This window comes from Palaemon carinicauda, chromosome 6 (genome assembly GCF_036898095.1).
Source record: "Palaemon carinicauda isolate YSFRI2023 chromosome 6, ASM3689809v2, whole genome shotgun sequence".
Taxonomy (NCBI): Eukaryota; Metazoa; Arthropoda; class Malacostraca; order Decapoda; family Palaemonidae; genus Palaemon; species Palaemon carinicauda.
Window position 1 is genome coordinate 64,195,605 of NC_090730.1, and position 22,169 is coordinate 64,217,773.

General features: G+C 42.9%; 1 protein-coding gene across 1 annotated transcript in view; it reads left to right on the forward strand.

Annotated features, from left to right (window-relative positions):
* Positions 1–22,169, forward strand: part of rod (rough deal) — a 291,539-nt gene that overhangs the window by 39,054 nt on the left and 230,316 nt on the right. The window contains exons 6-7 of the mRNA XM_068375218.1: positions 511–692; positions 21,075–21,277. Of these exons, the coding sequence (XP_068231319.1) occupies positions 511–692; positions 21,075–21,277 (385 nt within the window). The remainder of the gene's footprint in view (positions 1–510; positions 693–21,074; positions 21,278–22,169) is intronic.

Sequence of the window (22,169 nt, forward strand, 5' to 3'; positions counted from 1 at the left end):
CAAATTTACTAGAAATTGCATTCAAGAAAAAACAATCATACCTTGAAAAGGAACAGATGACCTAAGACTGGCTTAATTGATTGGCTTATAGATGGGAATAATTTAGGTATATAGAATATTAAACAAAACTAGAAGCAGCTAAGTTTGAAATTCTGGTACACAATGTTAAATGTTGCAGATATGGATGTAGGTTTAAGTTTAGATATATCTGTGTCATTAGAGTGGTTCTTTAATGATAAGTAATAACAAGTAAATACTACAATTTTCTATTCACCGTTACAATTTTAGAAGAAAATCATACTTCATGACAAGTTAGAATAATATTGGTTGGAAAACTTGTGAAATCTAGACAGCATATTTTTTTTTTTTTTTTAGAATTAACTCATCATTTAGATATAAGGGACATCTTCATACAATCATACAGTAAGTTTGTATGCTATTATATAGTATTCCATACAGTTTCTTGAATTATAATTTTTCCTACACTGATTTCATTTCCCTTCAAAACAGCTATCTACAGGAAGCTGCTTGTTCAGACGTAGACGTGAGGATGCAACTTGGTTGTGGGGAAGTAAAGGAAAGGAGGTAATACAATGGATGTCCTCCAGCCTACATGATCACTCTACCCCATTCCTCAGGGAATACAAGCAAGATTCTCAGATTAACAGGGTTATACCAATCTTTGATGGCAGGTTAGAATTATTAAGTTGGAAGTTTTTTAATTCTCTTACAGTATAGCTTTATGTGCTTTGATCAAATGATAAATGTTTTGTAATTAGCTAAAGTTTTTAGTTCAAATTCTTTCATTCAGTTTTAATGAAATTTGGTTAGTAGAGGTACTTTTTCCATTGGAGAATGGAAAATGATTTGAGTAAGCCAGGTAATCCTATTTCAATGAAGTTCTTGTGGCTGTAACAAAATTATCTAGTCTAGCTTTACCCTGTAGGGTGGTAAGGCCGTCAGTGCACCCCATGAAGTGTGCTGTAGATATTGCTCAAGGGTCTTTGCAGCATCTTTTTGGCTCCTAATTGCACTCACTTTTTAGCCTTGTGACTTCCTTCTTTCCATTATGCTAGAAAACCTCTCAATTCTACTTGCTACAGTAACTGATGGGTTTTTCCAGTTGTATATGACCACTGAATGGCCTCCCAGGCTCCATTGCCAGGCCATATGTCCCAGATTCATATATACAATCCAAGTCTAGCTCTAACTTGTCTGTCTATATATCTTCGATTTTGTAATTCAATGGCTCCCATTCATGGATTTCCTAATATGTTTTAAGATCTGGGATTTGTTCTTAAACACATACAGTGGAACCTCTACATACGAATTTAATCCGTTCCAGAACCAACTTCGGATGTAGAAAATGTTCGGATGTCGAAACGAATTTTCCCATAAGAATACATGGTAATTAATTTAATTCGTTCCTCAGCCTAAAAACCCATAATAAATCCTTAATAAATGGCTACACATAATTACGCATAACAATAACATAACTGCATAATATGAAAGAAGCATGTAAAAAAGATAAATATAAAGAAATAATGAATAAAAAATGTGTTTTATTGCCACTTTACCTTAGAGACAGGCCAAACGCAGGTGTAGGATTTGCTACCCATGAGGAGACGGACGATCGGCGAGAAGGTATATATGGTGTTAACATGTTCTTTAAATAAATACTCTCTCTCTGTCTCTCTGTCTGTCTCTCTCTCTCTCTCTCTCTCTCTCTCTCTTTCTCTCTCTCTCTCTCTCTCTCTCTCTCTCTCTTTGTTCTTCTTGACTGTTAGTGTTAGAGACGTCTATTAATTTTTTTTTCTGAGAGAGAGAGAGAGAGAGAGAGAGAGAGAGAGAGAGAGAGAGACAGAGAGAGATTAAACAAAAATGAGATTAAACAAAAATGTGTTGTGTACATATGATTTTTACCAGCGTTAACGAGTTGAAAGACAGTTAAATGTAACTAAAAAAACAATATCAGCGAATCTGAATTCCTTTATTAACTAAAACAAATATTGATACAAACACACTCGTGTGCGTATGCGCAAACACACACACACGCACAAGGAGACACGATCGGTGAGGAGGTAGAGATGGTGACTACGATAACATACCGTAACTTACACTACGGAAATTTTAATCTAACTAAGCTTATTTATTTTTTTATTTTATTTTTATTTTTCATATTTTTCACATTTTTTTCTTTTGATTTTTTATTTTCATCACTTTCAGTGACGAGTTACGTTATGTTATCGCAGTCACCATCTCTACCTCCTCCCTGACCGTTTCTCTTACTGCGTAGCAAAATTCTTGCACCTGTGTGTGTGTTTGTGCATACGCACACGAGTGTGTTTGAATCAATATTTGTTTTAGTTAATAAAGGAATTCAGATTAGCTGTTATTACTTTCTTAATTTCATTTAATTGTTTTTCAACTCGTTGACGCAGTTAAAAATCATATGTACTCTAAACACATTTTTGTTTAATCTCTCTCTCTCTCTCTCTCTCTCTCTCTCTCTCTCTCTCGGAAAAAAATAATAGACGTAGACGTATCTAACACTACAACAGCGAAGAAGAACGAGAGAGAGAGAGAGAGAGAGAGAGAGAGAGATTTTATTTAAAGAACAAGTTAATGCTATGTTTAGAGAGAAACAGAAAAAGAGAGAAGTCTTATTTAAAAGAGCTTGTTAACGCTATCTTGGTTTTCTTTGCTTCACTTTTTTCTTTCTTTCTATTCATCACGCTGGCCCTTCTCACAAATGATCGTTGCCAACAATCTCTTTGTCCTTTATCCCTCTCAATAAAAGGCGCTCTATCTCTTCCAGGGTATTGCTACGATGTCTTGTAATAATGGTGATCCCCTTCGATGGTTATTTGCTTTAATGGCTGCCTTCAGCTTGATGATCCTCGAGATCATAGGCCTATTCCGGCCATATTGTTTAGCCACACAGTATCACTCACATGCACACTGCTCTCATGTTTTTCTATAAGTTCTTGCTTCAATTCTAATGAAAGAATTGCCTTCTTCCTGTACTGAAACTTAGCTTCTTAGGCACCATGATTATAGGTAAAATCACAAAGGAAATGTGAGAAAAGGAAGAAAATAAGCACTGTTAATAACAGACCAAACAGAGGACAACCACATGATACACACAAGAACAGAGAACTGACCACTCGACACTCAATGGCGCAATGTTTACTTCGTGTGTCGAAATAAAATTCGGGTGTAGAGTAAAAAATTTGCTCGAATTTTACTTCGGATGTTGGAAAATTTGGATGTAGATACGTTCGGATGTAGAGGTTCCACTGTACAAACCCTTCACTGTTTACTGTGGATATTAGTTCCGACGTAGCTGGAATCTATCCATAAACATTTAACACGAGGTATTAACGACCCTCCGTTAGTAAGTGGGGTGTAGACCAGCTCACCCAACTAGTGCATTACATAATTTTTACCTGATAGTAAACTTAATTTATTTTTGTGAGCTTGATTTTTGGAGGACTGCTATTATGTGGGTTTGCCAAGGCATAGCTGGCCACTCTTGTGAGTTAATGTTGGCACCCGATGCTGATCCTCACAACTTTTGCCCTGCGAAGAGTATAAGGAATGGTCATGCGTCATGCTCCCAAGAGGAGCAGTACGGTAGATAATGGGCAAAAAAGTCTAAAAGGGATTCTTTGCCTTCGGCGTCTTCCTAGAAGTCAAAGTCATCCTGAAATTTTTGCCTTAGGTGTCTTCCTCGAAGTCAAAGTAATCCTGAATTTTTCGCCTTCGGTTTCTTCCTCAAAGTTGAAGAAATCTCGAATTCTTCACCTTTAGCGTCTTCCTCGAAGTTGAAGAAATCTCAAATTCTTTCTCTGGCGTCTCATTCCCTCCAGAAGTCGGTCGAGCAAGAGTGATGACCGTTTGAACTCCGCCTAGTGCTAAGGACCCCAACCTCTTAGGGGAGTCTAGTTCTCTTGACACTTTGCATCGACTTTGGCCTTCCTTGGGGCTTTTGGGTTCTCCTCTAAGGAATGGCTTGTAGAGGTGCTTAAGTTTGGGGCACAGCTGCCTCCTTAGGGGTTGGCCATGGCCTTCCCCCCCAAGCCTCTGGAGGGGCATTCCCTCCAGTAAGTCTTGTGCCCCTTGCTTAGGCGTCATCTCCAACTCCTTGTTCACCTTAGGAGTTGGTGGCAGGATCTTTACAGAGTCAGAGCCATGCCTACAATTTCCCCCCCCCCCCCTGGGGTGAGGGAGCTCACTGAATTGAGCTCGTCTAGCAGAAGCCTTCGATCCCTTCTCGCCGGAGTGAGAGGGCTTCCTCGCTTGAGTGGTCTCCCCTCGAGTGCCTCAGAAGCAGATATTCAACTCTAAAGTTTTTTCATAATTATGGGCGTCAAAGCCGTGTAGTACAACCTATTCCCAATTTCTCTCTAAGGTACCACGAGGCTTTTTGAGCCTTGCTAGTGAGGTTCCCTTTGGCTCCTCGCCTTGGGTGTGTACCACTTTGGGAGAAGCCTGGTTAATTCTATCGTTTGCGAGCAATGGCATCTTGCTTTTAAGAACAAGCCACCTTGGCCCTGCTTGTCCCTATCCGAGCATGCGCGCCTCACAGGCCCCAGCAGGGCTACTTGTGAACCTCTTTCAGGTTCTCTTACGAGTTCTCTTGTGCAGCTTCATGTTGCTGTAGCTCGTAATTGACCAGTTCCTTTTAAAGCAGTGGAGTCATGCACGCCGTGTGCACTAGCCAAGCACTCTTGGGCAGGTTAGGCAGGTGAAGTCCTATTGCTAATGAAAGTCTGGTCACTTCTCTCTTAGCATGCACTACCTTGGTAGTGTTCAATACAATTGCCGAGAGAAGTAGTCGCTCACGACCAGCATGCGCACGAGCGCTTTCCCTCGAGTGATCCTGTGGTTGTCCTTTCATCCGTGATAGATACGCCCTGGTCTCTATAGTTTGTTCAAGGTGTGAAACGATCAATTGTCGACGCTGTTCCAGCGCCGCCACCATGTCTCTTTTCTACCCATTACAGTCAGGCCTCCTCCTTCGTGATAGTTAGGTTACAGACACAGGCTGCACTAGAGTGGGCAAACTCCTAACCTAAAATTTCACTGCCCTTGCCACGAGCTGGTGCCCGAGCTGATGATTAGCTTAGTAAATACTGCCTAATATTGTTTGATTTTGGTTTCTACAACAGTTTATAATCATATTTACAGTGCATTTGCACACATGTACACTACGTACTGAAGACAGTAATGTTACAATACAGTATTGTGCTAAGGTAAAGTTTTACCAGTACTGTATTGTGCTAAGGTAAAGTTTTATCAAGTGGGAGAGGTTTTCACGATGGTGGAAGAAGAAGTCTAAGCGGGATATTTCTCCTTTGAAGGTTGCTTCGAAGGGAGGAAAACCTAAGGCTTCTTCTATTGCCCAAACCTCCTCCGAAGCTCCTATTTGGTCGGTCTCTTTCGAGAGACCGTCGAGTAGTAGCGTAGACCAATTTACTTCTGACCAACCCCGGGTCTCGAGAGATGAGGTTGCTTCCCCTAGCGAAGCAGCACCACCTCTCCCCCCGGGGGAGGCCTTGTCACTAACCTCCGTATTTCAGATTTGGTCCTCCTTGGGGCTCGTGGGTTCGCCCTCCAAGGAGGCGTTGCTTGAGTTCATCTGCATGGGTGCTTCTGTCAAGCAATCGTCGTCGCCGTCAGGGTTAGATCCCCTGACACTTGTTGACGTTGTGTCAGAGGTGTCTCATGCGACATCACCCATCTCCTCTGCCACTCCAAACTCTACTGTAGCTGCCGACTTAGTTTACCCCGTTCCTAACCATCCTCTGAGAGTGAAACTAAGTTCATCATCGGTCTCTCCTGCTAGTGTTTCTCACCCTCGGGGAGTTCACTTACATAGACTTCTCTTCAGAGGACTGCTGGCGGTCATCTTGCTGATCCAACGGCGCCCAGAGGGCGCATCCGTCGGAAGGCTCGCCTTTCTCTTCGCCTTAGAGGCCCTCCTTCACCTGCGCTGAGGAGGCGCCTCTTTGGTTCAACGTCTTCAATGCAGTCCCCCGCAGAGGATCCTCTAGACCTTCAATCATCCTTCACTGCACCTGCAACCAGTCTTGTGACTTCGGTCCTGGACCTCTCTGCAGATCGTACGCGATCTCCTTCGGTGGATGGTCGTCCTTTTAAAGGACACGTCGACCATCCATCCAACAGACCTGCCGACCTTCCATTGCCGTTCCTGTATGAGCCTAATAAAACTCCTCCAAAGTGTGCTTTTGCGCGCCGTCACTCTCGCTCTGCGCACCACGCGCCTACGCGCCCTGACCAGTGCTCACCAGCAGCTCGTCAATCACCAACGCTTCAGCGCACCACTCATCCTGCTCGCCCTCACAGAGGGCAGCAACCTCACGCGCTTACGCGCCAACCTGATCTGCAGCGCTCTCCTGTGCGTCAAGCGCACACGCGCCCACGATTACCTGCACACCCTGCGCAAACACTCTCAGGATCGCCTACGCGCCAGAACACCACAGCACACTTGCGCTCTCCTGCGCGTTAATGATTTCCTGCGCGCCAGCGCTTTCCTGCACCTATGCGCTCTGCGCACATGCGCCCACGATCTCCTACGCGCCAGCGGCTACCTGCGCCCCAAATTTCTCCTACGCGCCAGTTACCTGCGCGCCAACATTCTTCTGCGCAGCAGCGCTCTCCTGTGCGCCCCACATCACCTGCGCACCAGCGCTCTCCTGTGCGGCCCACATCACCTGAGCACCAGCGCTCTCCTGTGCGCCAACCAACGCGCCAGCAAAAACCTGTGCGCCATCACTCCTGTGCGCAAGTTCGTAGGTGAGGCGACAACCTTGTTGTCCTCACCTGCGCGCCAGCGCTCGCCAGACCATATGCGCTCATCTGCGCGGCATCTTTCTCATGCGCGCGCGCCCTCTCTCTCCTACGGACGCGCGGCAACACACTTCCCTCTTGCAAGAGCCAATATTCTCCTGTGCGCGAACATGCGCACCAACAGGCACGTCATCCGGCAAGGTCCCCATTGCCTCATTCCCCTCTCTGCAAGCGCATACCATCGCGCATTGTTGGAGAAGGGAAACATTTTTATGCAAAGGGGTTCAGGATCCCTAAGCTACATTCTAAGGCGAACCCACCTATTCCAGTAACTCCTCCCAGATAACCTTCAGTCCCTTTCCCTTGAGGGAGTCTGTCTGGCAGTGCGTCTGTCAGCCAGCAGCCCTGGTTCAATGCCTTAATCAGAGCTGTAACCCAGGCTTTCAAGCCTGTCCTGTCTGATCGCTCATCAGGGTGACCTATAGCTCAAGATCTAGGGCATGGAACCATGGCTTCCTCTACCCCTTTGAAGAGGAAAAGAGGAGTTTCGGACGTGGTCACTTCCCCGAGGGCGAAACTGACTCCATCGAGGCAAGTTCCTCCTGTTCCTCAGACAAACTTTCCATCCCTTTTGGACGAAGATCTCCCGTCACCTAGGGAACCACGCGAAGAGAGAGAGACTCCCATCACACCAATGGAGGAAATCTCTCTTCACGCCGAGAGTTCTTCGCAGTCTGTGAACAGAAGGGACATGCCACACACATCGATGTTGGAGTCTTACCTCCTTCCCCGGAAAGAATCCAAAGACTCCAAAACCATGCCAAAGTCCTCCACTAGGACTAGAATGGAGCGAGCAAGCCACTCAGGGAATGTCCACGACTCTCCCCAAGAAGAGCCTTTGGGGACAGAAGGAGACTTTGTTGAAAGTCCTACAACAGGAGGACACAAGCAGGAGTCAGAACATGCATTCCAGCAGGTTCTGGCTCTAATGAGGGTTCTCAACTTGTTTTCCGACCCAGACATCACCCCTCGAGAGGGCAAAGACACGGTCTTAGACTGCGTCTTTAGTACTCAAAAACCCTCAAAGACCAGTGCAGCCCTGCCCTAGTTTCAAGGGGTGAAGAGTACCAGGGACAAGATCGCCCAGCAGCTCTCCAAGTTTGCCTCCTCTCCAACCGTTCCGGTACCACGAACAAGCTCCTTCCACCTCCTCGCGTACAGCGGAGGAGGTACTTTGAGATCCTGGAGGAGCCCAGTTCAGCTCTTCCTCTTCACCATTGGCTGAAAGAGCTAACCAGGAGAATCCCTCATGAGAGACTCTCCAACTGGCAGCTCTCTTTCTCGGCAGCCGAGATCCTTAACCAGGAGAAGGTCACGAAGTATGCTATGCAAACTTCTTCGTGGCTTGATATCTGGTTAGGGACCTTAGGTATTTTGATACAATCCGAGGATTTCTCCATGGAACGTACCAGGAAAGCTATGGAAACCTGCCTACTCTCAGGTACTCGCACGATCGAGTTTCTTGCCACCAAGTCTCGAACTTGTGGACAAATGCCATCTTGAAACGTCAAGATGCAGTAGCTGAGAGGTTCCACCAGATGGTCCCTAGCATCGACATCAATAGGCTCAGACATTCCTCCATAGAGGGGTCCCATCTGTTTGAGCCTAAGGATATGGAACATGCTGCTGAGAGGGGGAGGAAGTCTCAAGACTCCCTCCTGCATAGGGCTTTAACATCTAAGCCCTATAAACCTCCAGCACCACAGCAGTCCCGTCCAACTAAGACCACAACGACGACAAAAACTGCAGCGAAGATAACGGTGTCTAAGCCCTTTCTTGTTAAAGACAAGAAAGGCAAAAAGTCCTCCAGGGGAGGGAAAAATTCTAGAGGGGCCAGCCGAGGCCGCAAATGCTAGGATAGGCAGTCCCCCTGCATTTCCACCTGTGGGGGGATGCCCACAAAGTTGAGCAAACAGGTGGAAGTAACTCGGGGCCGATTCCTGGACAATCTCCGTGATCAGTCTAGGATATCGCGTCCCGTTCATAACATCTCTACCTCCCGTGACTAGGAATCCAGTGTCATTGAACTCCCTTGCAATGGGATCGGCAAGGGGGCAAGCCCTTCGGGCAGAAGTCCAGACCCTGTTAAAGAAGGGCGCTCTCCAAGAGTTCCTCGACGGATCTCCAATCTTCTTCAGTCAACTCTTTCTTGTAAAGAAAGCGTCTTGAGGCTGGAGACCAGTCTTCGACCTCTCAGCCCTGAACAAGTTTGTCAAACAAACCCCGTTCAGCATGGAGACGGCAGACATGGTCAGACTAGCAGTAAGACCGCAAAACTTCATGTGCACACTGGACCTAAAGGACGCGTACTTCCAGATCCTAGTCCATCCTTCTTCAAGGAAGTACTTAAGATTCAGCCTAGACAACAGAATGTAAAAGTTCAAGGTGCTGTGCTTCGGTCTTTCCACAGCACCACAAGTCTTCACCAGAGTGTTTACCCTAGTGTCCTCTTGGGCACACAGGATTGGCATCCATCTCCTCCGTTATCTGGACGACTGGCTAATCCTAGCTGACTCGGTGTCAATCCTTCTTCAACAAACTTCTGAGACTTTGCCAGGATTTGGGGATCATGGTAAATCTTGAGAAGTCCTCTCTGCTTCCCACTCAGAGACTGGTATACTTAAGCTTGATTATAGACACCATTCTCCACAAAGCCTTGCCATCAGACGACAGGATAGCAAGGCTGAGAAAGGTTGCAAGGCCTTTTCTCAGACGAGAAGAACTTCCATCTCAATCGTAGCTACGTCTCCTTGGTCACCTTTCATCGCTGGCCCGTCTAGTTCCCAATGGTTGCCTCGGGATGAGATCCCTCCAGTGACGACTCAAGTCCCGGTGGAATCAAGCACACGACTCCCCGGACATCTAGATCACCATGGGACCTGCGGAACTGACAGACCTTCAGTGGTGGGTGACAGATGAGAATCTACGAAAGGGAGTGGACCCTCTCGTTCTCCCCCCAAATTTGATGCTGTTTTCAGACGCTTCAAAAAAGGGTGGGGGGCCCACGTGCTGCACCACACGACCTCAGGCCTCTGGTCAGAGTCAGAAAAGTACCTCCACATAAATCTCCTAGAGATGAAGGTTGTCTTTCTGGCCCTTCAACAGTACCAACAGTTCCTGGCAAGTCACTCTGTGGTGGTGATGAGCGACAACACCACAGTAGTGGCCTACATCAACAAAAGAGGTACTTTTTCGCAGCAACTATCCCATCTAGCAGTAGAGATACTGAGATGGGCTGAAATCCACTCGATACCACTATCGGGACGCTTCATTCCTGGCAAAGGAATGTGCCCGCCGACAACCTGAGCAGAGCATCTCAGATAGAAAGTACGGAGTGGTCTAGTAACCAACAAAGTCCTGACTTTGTGGGGTTTTCCGACTGTGGACCTCTTCACAACAGCCCTGAACTTCAGGCTCCCGCTGTACTGTTCCCCAGTCCCAGACCCCAATTCTCTCTGGCAAGATGCTTTCAAACAACGGTGAGACAACATCCACGTTTACACCTTTCCCCCGTTCTTTCTGATGAGGAGGGTACTCGATAAGACCAGAACATCGGTCAATCTTTCAATGACCCTCATAGCTCTGCTCTTGCATCACGCAGAATGGTTCCCGGACCAGCTTCGTCCCTGAGTTTATTGCTAAGACTTGAAACCCGGGAGTAGCGGATCTTCGATTCGACTCCTTCCGGATTTCTAGTCTCCGTACTGTAACAGATTACCCAGACCATCTCTTACTATGCCCAGTAAGGAGTTTGAGGCTGTACCTCAAGAGAACAGCCGCAGCCCGTCCTCGTGTGCGTGCACTATTCGTCCAAGAGAACTCCCTCCACGACACAATCTACTCAACCCCATGCCAACATCTTCCACAAAGCCGTAGCTTCACTACAACTTCACGCCTGGAGACTATCCAGCATCTCCTCTCTGAGAGAGGATTTTCGCAACTTGTTATCTGGACATCTGCGAAAATCATCAGCAGCAGTCTACCAGGCAAAGTGGAAAGTCTTCTGTGGTTGGTGTCATGGAAGGGGTAGCTCTCCACTCGATCCCCCCAGATGCTGAAGCCTTGATGAGGATGGGGGGCTTAGGGATTAGCAGCTGGGCTCTAATGAACAGTGGGAACTACCCATTGGACCTCGGTGCCCAGCTGTCGATCCAACTAAATCAGTCAGCACTTTCTCTTTTACTTTTGATTATTTCTTTTTTCTCCCATCTCTTCCTTTTGGGCTCGATATTGTTGACGACTTTGGCATGTTCGATTTTACTTTGGATGCTGCTTTGGATTTGGCAGAGTGTGGGATGGACTGCATTCCATCTCAACCTGTGCCAATTTAGACGCCATCACCCTCTGGCAGACCCCATTGGGTGCAGACCAAGTCTGTTAAGAGTCGGGCTCCAGTGATCCGGTCTTAAGTCACCCATATTTGCGGGTAATGGGTGACGCCAGGCATTGGAGTCGACGGTGGGAGGGGCTAACTACCCCCACTGACCAGTGTACGCCCACCTTAAGAGAGGCAGCCCCTCTCTAATAGAGGAAGCCCCTCTCTAATAGAGGACTGGTCCCCGCTGAAGCCTCTTCTCGTGTTGGGCCACATGGGATAGGAGGACTGACATCCTCCGATAAGAGGTGGATAACCCGGCTTGCTTTTTCAAAAAAACCCAACACCTCTGTTGACGACCTGGAAAATACAAACATGGACCTCGGTACAGACAGCTCCAACTCGGGTTCTAACATTGTAACGTTAGAACCTTATTCACGTCATGTGAATAATAAAACGCTAGAGAAGAACAGAGAGAGAGTGAAAAATGATGACAGTACAGAAAGATATAGAAAAGTAGAAGTATTACCTGGTCACTATGAAGTAGTGAATTATGAAAATTTTTTTATCTTGGAATTTGAAAACGGAAGAAATGAGCGTATAAATGTTTTTAAAGCTAATAGGGAAATAGTTACTTTATGTGGAGGGCAGCCAAAAATTTTACCCCAGGGAAATGGAAGTCTCTTGATAGAGACACTGTCCCCATTACAAGGTGAAAGGTTAAAAACACTTACAACATTGAATGGTCATAGCGTAAAATGCGTTTCGCACCCTACTTTCAACCAGAGTAGAGGTGTGATATATGCTCCAGAATTGTTGGATATAGAGGAGAAAGAAATAGAGGATGAACTGAAAAATCAAGGAGTAGTTAAAGTAGTCAGAATGAGAAAGAGAGTTGGAGAACAACGTATCCCTCTTGCTACTCTGATTATAACATTTGATCAATGCCGATTACCAAATGTTATAAAAGCTGGATGGCTATCTTTGAAGGTAAAACCATATATCCCGTCACCATTGCGATGTTATCATTGCCAAATGTATGGCCATTTAAGCCAGAAATGTAAAGAAAAACTAAACAATAAGCCAGCTATTTGTGCCAACTGTGGAAAAAGTAGTCATGGAGTATGCATAGAAAACCCTAATTGCATACATTGTGGGGAAGCACACCCAGCTACATCTAAAAGCTGTGTAAAGTTTATTTTTGAAAAAGAAATCCAGGCCATTAGGACCATGGAAAGGGTTACTTTTAAAGAGGCTCGTAAAAGAGCTCTTGAAAAGCAAATAAGACCAGGGCAACCTTTTTCAATGGTTCTGAAGAAAAACTTGCCAAACCACACAGACGAAAATTATATCTCTACTTCTAAGATAAAGAAACAAATGAAAGTAGTTAAAGAGGTTGAAAGTCCCATCGAAAATCTATATCCAGAAATTGTAGAAAAATCAAAACGGATACTTAAAGATCTGAAAATTATTCAAAAGCCAACTACTCCGATTTTAAACAATAGTACAAACCTCTCACAGGCCGTGTCCTTGCCTGATCTGATGGAGGTTGCACTCGAAACCAATTTACCTGGTGAACCCGTAGTGGGGAAGGTGCAAAAACCTGACAGATCACAACCTTTTAATCGGAAAAGAGAGAGACCTCCCTCCCTCTCTCCTCCTACCATAAGAAACATTAAAGTCACGACTTCCAATAAATATGATATCTTGTCTGCTGATGTTTCTGAACAACTAGAAGGTAAATTGAACCAATCAGAAATTCAAGTTGAGGTCCACCATCCTCCTCAACAATTAGATCAAAAGGACACAAAGAAAAAGAGAAACACAAAACCCACTATATCAAGATCCTCTCTAGAGTTACTTCCGGGAAATATTGTTAGATCAAATATTGCCAATGGGAAGACTTCATCTAAGGTGTCTTCCAAAAAATAAAACACAGTTTTTTCCTCCATTCTGCAATGGAATTGCCAGGGTTTAAGGGCGAAATATGAACAACTTAAGCTCCTCATACGTGAGCACTCCCCTATAACAGTATGTCTACAAGAAAGCAAGCTCGATGCTAATACTCCTTGTCCTCGAGAGTATGTTAGCTATAGGACACCATATGATCAACGAGCAGGGAGCCATGGGGGAAGTCTTATATACGTTCGTCGAGATGTTCCCCAAATATCTTTGTCTATCTGTACCCCTCTGCAGGCAGTGGCTGTACAGATTGATATTGGGAGAAAATACACAATCTGTTCTCTTTACTTGCCTCCAAATGATAACATCTCATATGATAATATAGTAGAGGTGATTAAACAACTCCCACAACCCTTTCTCTTACTAGGAGACCTTAATAGTAGACATCCTTTATGGGGTGATGTTTTAGCAAATGCAAGGGGTAATATTATATCGTCAATTTTGGAGAATGAAGATGTCGGACCCCTCAATACAGGAGAGCCCACACATTTTCATGTACAGACAGGTACCTTGTCCTGCATTGACCTATCAGTCGCAAGCTCTAACTGTCTTCTCGATTTTAATTGGAGAACATTAGATGATTGGCATACTAGTGATCATGCACCAATCATTATAAACACCAACAATGGTCCACCTTTACAAAGATCACCTCGATGGAATCTTGATAAGGCGGACTGGAATAGATTTCGGGAGTTAAGTGGAATTGAAGGAAATGCAGAACAGTTTGAAAGTGTTGATGATGCCATAGACTTACTTAATGGAACTCTTCACACAGCAGGAGTGAATTCCATTCCCAAAACAACTGGGATATTCAGACGACGACCAGTCCCCTGGTGGTCATCAGAACTAACTGCCCTGCATAGAGCCACAAGAAAGTCTTTAACTCGATTGCGCATGCGCCGTAATGAGGAGAATTTAGTCATATACAAGAAATGTAGAGCACAGTTCCGCCGTGCCATGAAAGAAGCTAGGCGCCAGTCTTGGATGTCCTTTGTTTCCTCCATTAACAGTAGAACACCAACATCATCTGTGTGGAGGAAAGTCAAAAAGATAGCAGGCAAATTCACCCCAAACCCACCACCAGTGTTAAAGATAAATGGCAAGTATATGACTGGAGCAACCGAAGTTAGCAATGCCCTGGCTGACCATTTCTCAAATGTATCGTGCAAGTGTGAAGCAGCTCCTGGTCACCAGTATAGGAGCAATGAAGAAAAGAAAGTTTTAAACTTCGCAACAAGAAAGCAAGAGTCATACAATTCTCCTTTTACTGAAAGAGAATTTGATTCTGCTCTTGCTACTTGTAACGATACAGCCCCTGGACCCGATGGAATTCCATATGCAATGATTAAACATGTACCTTTTAATACAAAGTTATTTATTTTAAGCATTTTTAATAGAATATGGCATGATCATAGTTATCCAAGTGTTTGGGAACTAGCCATTATTTTAGCCTTTTTAAAACCCGGTAAGGACAAGTTTTTAGCAGCAAACTACCGACCTATTGCATTGACATCTTGTTTATGTAAAATCATGGAGAAGATGGTCAACGCAAGACTGATTTGGTACCTTGAAAAGAAGAATATTTTATCACCCATTCAATGTGGATTCAGGAAAATGCACTCAACGACTGATGTGCTGATACAACTTGAGTCCTCCATTTGTGAAGCCTTTGCTTCCAAACAGCACCATGTGACAGTTTTTTTTTATCTTGAAAAGGCATATGATACCACATGGAGATACGGTATACTTAAAAGAATCCATGAGTGCGGATTGAGAGGTGAGCTACCACTATTCATCCAGTCATTTCTTTCACATAGAGTTTTCCAAGTGAGAGTTGGGGAAGCTCTATCACAGAGTAAGTGCCAGGAAGAAGGAGTTCCTCAGGGGAGTGTGCTGAGTGTAACCCTTTTTGCACTAGCAATTAATGGGATATCCTCAGTCATTCCCCGGGATGTTCTCGCAACATTATTTGTGGATGATCTCTCCATATCATTTGCTGGGGCCAGAATGGCAATGGTTGAGAGAAAAATCCAACTCTCTATTGATAAAATTATCCATTGGGCCGATATGAATGGATTTAAGTTCTCAACAAGTAAAACTACAATTGTCCATTTCTGTCGTATACGGGGAGTACATCCAGACCCGGATATATACATCAAAGGTCAACGGATCCCATGTGCAAGTGAAGCAAAATTTTTAGGGTTGATATTTGATTGTAGGCTTACATGGGTTTCTCACTTAAAAGCATTAAAAGCTAAATGTGTTGAAGCTATGAATCTTTTAAAAGTCTTGTCCCATACGTCATGGGGGGCAGACCGCAATACAATTTTAAAATTATACAAGGCCTTGATATTTTCCAAAATTAGTTATGGTTGTGAGGTATATTCTTCAGCCACCCTAAGCCGGTTAAAAATACTAGATTCAATACATCATGCTAGCATTAGATTGTCCACAGGAGCCTTTAGAACCTCCCCTATCACAAGTCTCCTTGTTGATGCTGGGGAGTTGCCTCTGGACCTTTACCGGATGTCCTCTATTATTCGGTATTGGTTTAGATTGCATAGACTCCCTAATTCTTCAGCCTTTCAGACTGCAAGCCTTGTAAGGCACTCAACCTACTTTGAGTTGCACCCAAAATCTCCTCAACCTTTTGGGTTTCGTGTTAACCAATTATTAAACAATCTGGATATGATTAGAAATAAGGTGCTTCCATTCAAGGTATCATCAACGCCTCCATGGAAATTACCTGACATATCTTTTTGTAAATACTTTATTGGAGTTAAGAAAAATATGACTGACTTAGAATCCAGGTCTCTTTTTATGGAACATGTCGAAGAACATAGGGGATCGACTTTTATATATACTGATGGCTCCAAATCTGATGCTGGCGTTGGATTTGGAGTACATAGTAATGATTTTAATTGTAGAGGTGCACTTCCTCTAACAGCTTCCATATTTACTGCCGAACTGTATGGTATATTAACCGCTATTGAGAAAATAGCTTTGGAAAAGGAGGGTAATTTTACAATTTTTAGTGATGCAAGGAGTGTTCTTCAAGCTTTAGAAATTTTTAACTCTAGTAACCCTCTAGTTTTAAAGATTTTAGAATGGCTTTTTATTATTGGACGGAAAGGTATAACTGTTCGATTTTGTTGGGTTCCAGCACATGTAGGTGTGTCTGGGAATGAGAAGGCAGATTTACTGGCGAAGAATGCGGCATCCGAGTTGCTACCAAGGAGGTATCCCATTCCATGTAACGATCTCCTACCTTACATCAAGAAATTGGTTTGTGATAAATGGCAACAGCACTGGGATAGTCAAGATGGCAATAAAATGAGGGAAGTAACAAATATCATATCACCTTGGAGGTATAACATGATTCCCCGAAAATGGGAGACGACTCTTTGTCGTCTCCGTATTGGTCACACACGGTTGACACACGAGTTTCTGCTGAAGGGCCAACACCAACCGTATTGCGAGGACTGCTTAGTACCTTTAACAGTGAGGCATTTGTTGACCGAATGCCCTAATTTTACTAACTTAAGAAATAGATATCTGTTTGAGGCTCGAGGTGAGGATGGCAGGTTTATCCTTGCCAAGATTCTTGGACATGATGTGTCTTACTATGCGAGCGGAATTTTTAGATTTATTTCAGAAGCAGGTCTTCTGAAAACTATTTAACTATTGTAATGACTTCTTAATTTTTATGGTTTTAATCGAATTCTCTTTTAATTTTCATATACAGTAAATGGTATCGGCGTCAATGACCTTAGATGTCAGGATGCCAGAAAACTTTCAATCAATCAATCAATCTCCACTCGATGCCACTATTCCAGCAATAGCAGAGTTCCTCGTGTATTTGCGTGAAGAAATGCGCCTATCAGTCTCGGCAGTGAAAGGCTATCGCTCAGCCTTAAGCCTCGCCTTCAGACTGAAAGGAATGGGCATTTCTTCATCGCTAGAACTTTCTCTACTCATACTGAGTTATGAACTTACCTGCCCCCAGTCAGAAGTAAGACCTCCCCCATGGAACATGGTTTGAGTTCTCAGGTCTCTTAAGAGACCTCCCTATGAACCATTACACCAGGCAACAGATCGCCACCTGACTTGGAAGACAGTGTTCCTGCTAGCTTTAGCCTCGGCCAAGCGAGTCGGCGAACTTCATGGTCTCATACGACATCGCCCATTCAAGGGAATGGGGAGAGGTAACGTTCAGCTTCGTCCCTGAGTTTATTGCTAAGACTCAGAACCTGGGAGTAGCGGATCTTCGATTCGACTCCTTCCGGATTTCTAGTCTCCGTACTGAAACAGATGATCCAGACCATCTCTTACTATGCCCAGTAAGGAGTTTGAGGCTGTACCTCAAGAGAACAGCCGCAGCCCGTCCTCGTGTGCGTGCACTATTCGTCAGCACCTGAAGGACCAAGAGGAGGGTCACCAAGAACACCATCTCAGCATGGATTTGCAGGGTCATTGACCTGGCACTGAATCTAGACCCTCCTCCGTCACGTCGCCCCAGAGCACATGATGTCAGGGGCATAGCTACGTCCCTGGCCTTCAAAAGAAACTACTCAGTGACGCAGGTTCTTCAAGCTGGGGTGTGGAAACGTCAAAACACGTTCACATCCCACTACCTGCAAGACGTGACCCTCAGGAGACTCGATACGTTTTCTATCGGTCTTGTGGTGGCTGCACAACAGCTGGTTTAAAACCTCAAGCTCCTTATTGGACAAGTAGGAGAAGGTTGAGGGCATTGTTACCCGGTTTAAGTCTGCATTAATGAAAAGGTTTGACTGGCCCTTATTCGTTTCTTCATCATCTCCTCTCTTGGGGAAAGCAGCATCCTGGGTTCTGCATAGCTGACCTCAAACCACTGCAGGTAAACCATGCTCCCTTGTGTACCTAGTATCAAGATTAATACTGTTACGTCCTTATACCCTGACGAGGTGGTACTGTATAGGGAAAGTCCTAGTGTACAGTTTTTCCATCTAAAGAACTCGGAATAACTTTCTAGGACGAGTCACATTTCTACTTGCCTTCACACACAGCTTGCGTAGGCCACAAACCTTCCGTAGCAAGGTTTTAGCAGGTGCAGGGTCTCCTTATTCCGTGAGTGCTAACACACTCGGATAAGGAGCCCCTGGGTAAACCCAAAAAGCCAGACTGGCTGGGGTGTCCACCCTTCCTAATGGGTGAGTCACCCCTATTAAATAGCGGGATTTGTATTCCAGTTACGGAAAAAATGACAAATTTGTAGATAATTTTTATTTTTCCTAACTATACAAACCTTAGCTATTTAACCAAACTTGCCTGCCAGCCCTATTCCCCTTGAAGTCCTACCTCCAAACAAAGTGAGTCCAATCACGGGTGTGTGAGGGGGAGTGGTAGCAAGCTACCCTCCCTACCCCCCTGCTAAATAGCGGTGTGGGTAGTTAACGTTCATTAAAAATTAATGGCTCGTCATTTTAGATACGCAAAAAGTAATACCCCTATTAAATAGCTAAGGTTTGTATAGTTAGGCAAAATACAAATTATTTACGAATTTGTCATATTTTTCCACAATTTTGCAATGGAAATCCCAGGGTTTAAGGGCCAAATATTAAGAACATAAGCTCCTCATTCATGAGCATTCTCCCATAATTGTATGTCTACGGAAGAGCAAGCTTGATAAGACTCCTTGTCCTTCTGAATATATTGGGTATAGGACACCTTATGATCAATGAGTAGCGAGCCATGGTGGAAGTCTTTATATGTTCGTCGAGATATTCCCCAAATATCTTTATCTATTCGTACACCTCTGCAGGCAATGTTGTACAAATACATATAGGGAGAAAATACACAATTTGCTCTCTTTACTTGCCTCCAAATGATAACATTTTGTATAATAATTTAGTAGAGGTGATTTAACAACTCCATCAACCTTTTCTCTTACTGGAAGATTTGAATGGTAGACACTTTATGGGGCAATGTTTTAGTAAATGCAAGGGGTAATATGAAATCATAAGTTTTGGAGAATGAAGATGATGCAGTTTCATGTCCAGACAGGTATTTTGTCATTCATTGACCTTTCAATCGCAAGCTCTAACTGCTATCTCAATTTTTATTGGAGAACATTAGATGATTGGCATACTAGTGATCATGCACCAATCATTATAAACACCAATGATAATCCACCTATACCACGATGAAACCTTGACAAGGCAGACTGGGGTAGATTTTGGGAGCTAAGCAAAATTGAAAGGAATGCAGAATAGTTTGAAAGTTTGATGATGCCATAGACTTACTGAATGGAACTTTTCATACAGCACGAGTCAATTTGATTCCCAAAACCACCGGAGTATTCTAACGGCTATCAGTCCCCTGGTGGTCTTCAGAATCGACTTTCCTCTTGGTAAGTGTAGAAGAGACTCTAGCAATGGTAGGCACCTCTTCTAGGAGAAAGAAACTCCAAAATCAAATACATGTTCTTTAGTCTAGGGTAGTGCCATAGCCTCTGTACCATGGTCTTCCACTGTCTTGGGGTAGAGTTCTCTTAGTTGAAGGTACACTCGGGCACACTATTTTATCATACAGTATTTCTCTTCCTCTGGTTTTATTTTTCGTAGTTTATGTTTGAAAGATTTATTTTAATGGTACTGTTCTTAAAATACTTTTTCTTAGAATTCATTTTTATTGTTCCTTACTTCTCTAGTAGTTTATTTATTTCCATATTTACTTTCCTCACTGGGCTTCTTTCCCTGTTGGAGCCCTTGGGATTACAGCATCTGGCTTTTCCAAATGGGGCTGTAGGTTATCTAGCAATGATAATATGACATGAATGCTGAATTAATAACAGGTGTTGTAGATGAATTTATTGTGTATTGTATTTTTGTTTTTTCATTACTGTTTTATACTACAATTATTATTATTATAATTGTAATTATTATTATTATAATTATTATTATTATTATTATTATGATTATCATTATTATCATACAGGACTGTGTCATACTACTGTATTACTACATTAGTATGCAGTATACAATACTTGTAATTTTTATAATCAGCAGTTTTATGTATTACAACACATTACAAGGATTATAGTATGTATATGAGAGAGGTGGGGATATTGATATTGCAGGTATAAAATTTTAATGTGCTGTAGTGTATTGTTATTATAGTACAATACATTCATTGATTTAATGTAATTAATATTTGAAGTACAATTACATATCTTGAAGTGAATTTTTACAAGTAATAAAATGCAATCCTAAGAGTTTTTACTGCTTATTGTCTGTGGTATTCCACAACTGCGGGAGGATGGGAGGACTCTTAATGAAAAGACCTTGGATAAAGAGGTTTTACTGTAATTTCATTCATTCATAGCAATTTAATTTTAAATATTTCTCCATTTGGGTTCATGCGGTATTTGTAAGACTTGCTAGCTTTTTATGGTTGCCATTACGCTTACTCTGTTTGGAGGCGAATCCCAACTATATGGCATAAGTATTTAGACTAGGGTGTTGGATTAATTAGCTCGTTCCTTCACTATTCCACCTCATTCAGAGTGTCTGATATCAACCTGATGAACCTTAGGTGAGATTCAAAGAAATAAACAGAAATTTAATCTTAGTTAATTTTTTCCGTACTCCCATGAGGTTCATCTCATGCCCCCCACCTTTCTACCGGCTAGTGATGTGAAGAGGCTGTCAAACACATTTTGACATTGTAGACTGTAATGGCATACCCAAGCTCTTCTCATTGACATACACTGCTATATAGATGCACTATGATTTTGAAGGTTAATGGCTATTGAAGTGAAAAAAAATGACATTTTAGATTTTAGGATAGACCTCAACATTAAGCTAGCTTTGAGGAGGAAACCAGAACCTCAGATAAGTACAGAAATAATTGGTTTTATTAATTAACCTTTGTTTTTCAGGTATGTTCTGACACTGCATGGCAGTGGAAAGCTTGCTGTGCTCTGTGGTGTGACTGGAATTATGTTGCTAGATGAAGTTGAATGTGAGCATTCGATTCTTGATATTGTTTTCCTTGAAGGCGATGAATCAACTGCACAAGTTTTACTTGTCCTTAAAGATGAGAAGTCAGGAGGCTGTATTCTACGCATTATGTCTTTCCCCGGTAAGGCCTAATATTTTATTTTACTCATTTATGAAATCATGAATAGAAATTTAGCATTAGTATTAATTATTCTCTTTAAAGAAAATATCAGTATACAATATGTGATTCTGTATATTCTTTAAAATATTGTCCTTATTTATTTATATATGTATCCAGTTGTCTCTTGGTAAAGAATTGTTTGGTGTTGAATGTGACAAATTTATATTAAACGAGAGAGTTTTCAGATATTTGTACTGTATATCATAGAACAATGAAGACTAAACTGTAAACTTTTGAATCTCTGATAAACAGTTTAGACAGAGTTTGTGTAAAGATACTTTAGTTATGTTGAACATTACATAAGGATGAATAATAGCTGCAAAGTGCAATCCTAACAAAGAATACAAAGAAACATGAAAAAGTGTTTGTGTACTTAGTAATTGCAAAAGATATTAAGGATGAATTGTTCTGTACAGTACTATAAACCTGTATACAAGTTATTCAATTAATTAAATCACCACAATTGCTGTGAATATAGAAAATTGATAACAATAACAAATGTTTTCTTTGAGATAAAGCTATTACAATTATTTTCCTGTCTTGAGCACATACATTTCTTGGCTTACTTCGCACATATTGTGCTTCCTGGCATGCCTCGATTCATGAACAAATCAGTTGCAGCTACATAGTCAAAATTTTATAATGATGGTCTTCTTGACTCGTAACTCATTGTTGATATCATTAGATGAAGATGACCACCAACTATACAAATACCATAACCCTGCTGTTTCCAATTTAGTTTAGTGCCAATCATCGTCATGTTATGGTAATAGGGATGGAAATGATGAACAATGTGGTATTAAACCAGACAAAGGGAGGCTGGAATTATTATTAGTTGTATTGGCAGAAATCT